This window comes from Stegastes partitus, unplaced genomic scaffold (assembly GCF_000690725.1).
Source record: "Stegastes partitus isolate 25-593 unplaced genomic scaffold, Stegastes_partitus-1.0.2 Scaffold1199, whole genome shotgun sequence".
NCBI classification, from domain to species: Eukaryota; Metazoa; Chordata; class Actinopteri; family Pomacentridae; genus Stegastes; species Stegastes partitus.
The window spans coordinates 1-2,536 of NW_007578930.1; the positions used below are offsets into that span (position 1 = coordinate 1).

The 2,536-nt window shown below is 43.1% G+C and overlaps 1 protein-coding gene across 1 annotated transcript in view; it reads left to right on the forward strand.

Annotated features, from left to right (window-relative positions):
• Window positions 1-162: 162 nt before the first annotated feature.
• Window positions 163-2,536, forward strand: part of mrc2 (mannose receptor, C-type 2) — a gene marked incomplete at its 5' end in the record, with an annotated part of 11,664 nt that continues 9,290 nt past the window's right edge. Inside the window, 6 exons of the mRNA XM_008297222.1 lie at window positions 163-284; window positions 405-571; window positions 859-1,027; window positions 1,108-1,250; window positions 2,140-2,248; window positions 2,350-2,516. Coding sequence (XP_008295444.1) covers window positions 163-284; window positions 405-571; window positions 859-1,027; window positions 1,108-1,250; window positions 2,140-2,248; window positions 2,350-2,516 — 877 coding nt within the window. The remainder of the gene's footprint in view (window positions 285-404; window positions 572-858; window positions 1,028-1,107; window positions 1,251-2,139; window positions 2,249-2,349; window positions 2,517-2,536) is intronic.

Below are 2,536 nucleotides of genomic sequence, written 5' to 3' on the forward strand. Positions count from 1 at the left end.
TGAAGTACTAAAGAAACTAAAGATTTAAATCTTAGTAATGAAAGCTGTGCTGATGTTTTTTGGATTGGGTTTCTATTGTGGCGTGTGTATTTGTAGTGTTGTAAATTTACTGTAATGCAATTATTGTTAAGTGATACAATTTCAAATGATTTGACATTTAAGCGAGATCGCACAGGGGGTGCACTCGCCACAACTGTATACTGTGTTTTGTTTTTCATTCATACTTTACTCTTTCGTTTGTGTGTTTTTAGGTAGTGTTGAGAAGCTACCAGAAGATGCTGAAGGTCTGTCTTATTTTCTCAGCTGTCAGTTTTTTTTCTTTGCACGCTGAAATGATCTCCTGAGTTTCAAACCCTCCTATTATGTGTCACCTCCGTCTCTCTGTTTTGTCTCTCACCTTTCAGGCACCAGTTCACCAGAGTGGATAAGCTTCCAGGAGGCCGAGTATAAATTTTTCGACCACCGCACCACTTGGGAGCAGGCCCAGAGGATTTGCTCCTGGTTTGAGTCCTCGCTCGCCTCCGTTCACTCTGCTGAGGAGGAGGCTTTCCTGGCCAACACTTTACGCAAGGCACAGTGCACTTTTTTCAAAATATTCATCAGCATTTTTAGGAGTTAATTTAACCCCACAATGCAATTGATCAACATTGTCTTGGCAAGCAAGAAGAGTCCCACTTTATCACTGCAGAACTATGACAAATACCAAACAAACAAGGACCTATGTGTGAAATTCACAGCTCATTGTGGCATCTGTGTTCTGTATAGCAAGTACAATATGTAACTACAGATCAGGATTATATAATTCCATATTTAAAGAACTGCTGTGGTGTAAATCTACAGTTTCTCTCTCACGTTCAGATGACAAGGGTGGAGGGCGACAGCTGGTGGTTGGGGCTTCATTCCTACGAAAACGACGGACGCTTCCGCTGGTCCGACCACTCTGTGCTCAATTACGTTTCCTGGGCTCTCGGGAGGCCACATCCGCTCAGCCGAGATCGCAAATGTGTCCGCCTGTCCGTGAGTAAAGGTAAGAACATCCAGAAAGGCATTAAGAGAGACTAAAACAAGTTCCCTTAATGTGAGTTTATGTTTTTCCCCCCCAAACAGCGGACTGGGGAGATCAGAAGTGCCACTCTGACCTGCCTTACATCTGTAAGAGAGTGAACGTGACGGGGACGATGCCGCCAACTCCGTCATCCCCCCACCCGCCTGCAGGATGTCCTGATGGATGGTCTTCGTATCAGCATAAGGTAAAGCTGCAACACATCAGGGCTTCAGCGTAACGCGCTGATTCTGTTACCGGTGGAGTCTGTGAAACAGCATATCAAATATTTAAGACGAGCCAGATTTATCTTCTCGCTCACGCCCTGTGCACAAGCATAAATCTGCAAGACTACAAACTTACACAGGACACACTGAAGCAGTTTTGTGCAGTTTAACGCAATTAGAATGCCATAAACCATAAAAATGAAAAATACTAAATTTGAATTTCTTCAAATACTCATTTACCAGAAATAAATAATCAAAATAAGTAAGCATGACATATAGAATAAAGTGCTTTTCATTAAAGCTTGGATTTGTTTGATAAAGTAACTTTGGTAAGTTTATGTTCCAAAACTTGTTTTCACAGTTTCTGGCACTGATAAATGCAGCAATATTGATGATTTTGTAAAGACAACAAGCCTTTTACATCCACCAGTGAGCTCTGGGGTTCAGAAGGATGCAGGATGTCCACTCTGCATCAAATATCTCAACGATATAGGTCATAAAGCTGCAACTGATTAATTGATTTACATCAATTGCAGAACCATTTGAACTTCAGTGAAAGTATTTGAGCAGTTTATAAAGAAAGAAAAGTCCAAATTCTTTGATTCCAGCTTCTTATATGTGAATACTTTCTAGTTTCTTTCCACCTCGATGACAATAAACTGAACATCTTCGGATTGTGGACAAAACACCAGTTTTTGACATTTTATAGACAAAAAAAAAAAAGATCCATTAATTAAGCAACCATGACAATAATCCAATCGCAGCTCTAATAGGCATTGAAGCATGTTAAATACAGTAAAGATAAGACGAATCTCATGTTTTATTTCCTGCTGTCTCACCACAGCTTACCTGAGCCGTGCTTGTCTGTAGTGTTTCAGAGTGTTCGACCAGTCGTACCGGCTCACATGGTCTGCAGCCAAGCTGCAATGCGAGACGCAGAGAGGTGTGCTGGCAGTGGTGTCCAATCATTTGGAACAAGGTAATTACAGCAGAACACAGCCGGCATGAAGCTAGAGGGGGTGGAGGAGGTTTCAGAACCACACGTGCACTCTGTAATTTGACTTATTCTCTTTCTGGCAGCTTTTGTCACCACCTTGCTAAACAACGCCAGCACTGACCTCTGGGTGGGTCTGACCTCGGACTCTAAAGGTCATTTCAACTGGGCCAAGGCTGGCCTGCTGAGCTACACCAACTGGGCCCCCGGAGAGCCGCTCGACAACAGCGGCCCGCACCACAACAGGACGCCGGTACCCAAAACACTCACCAA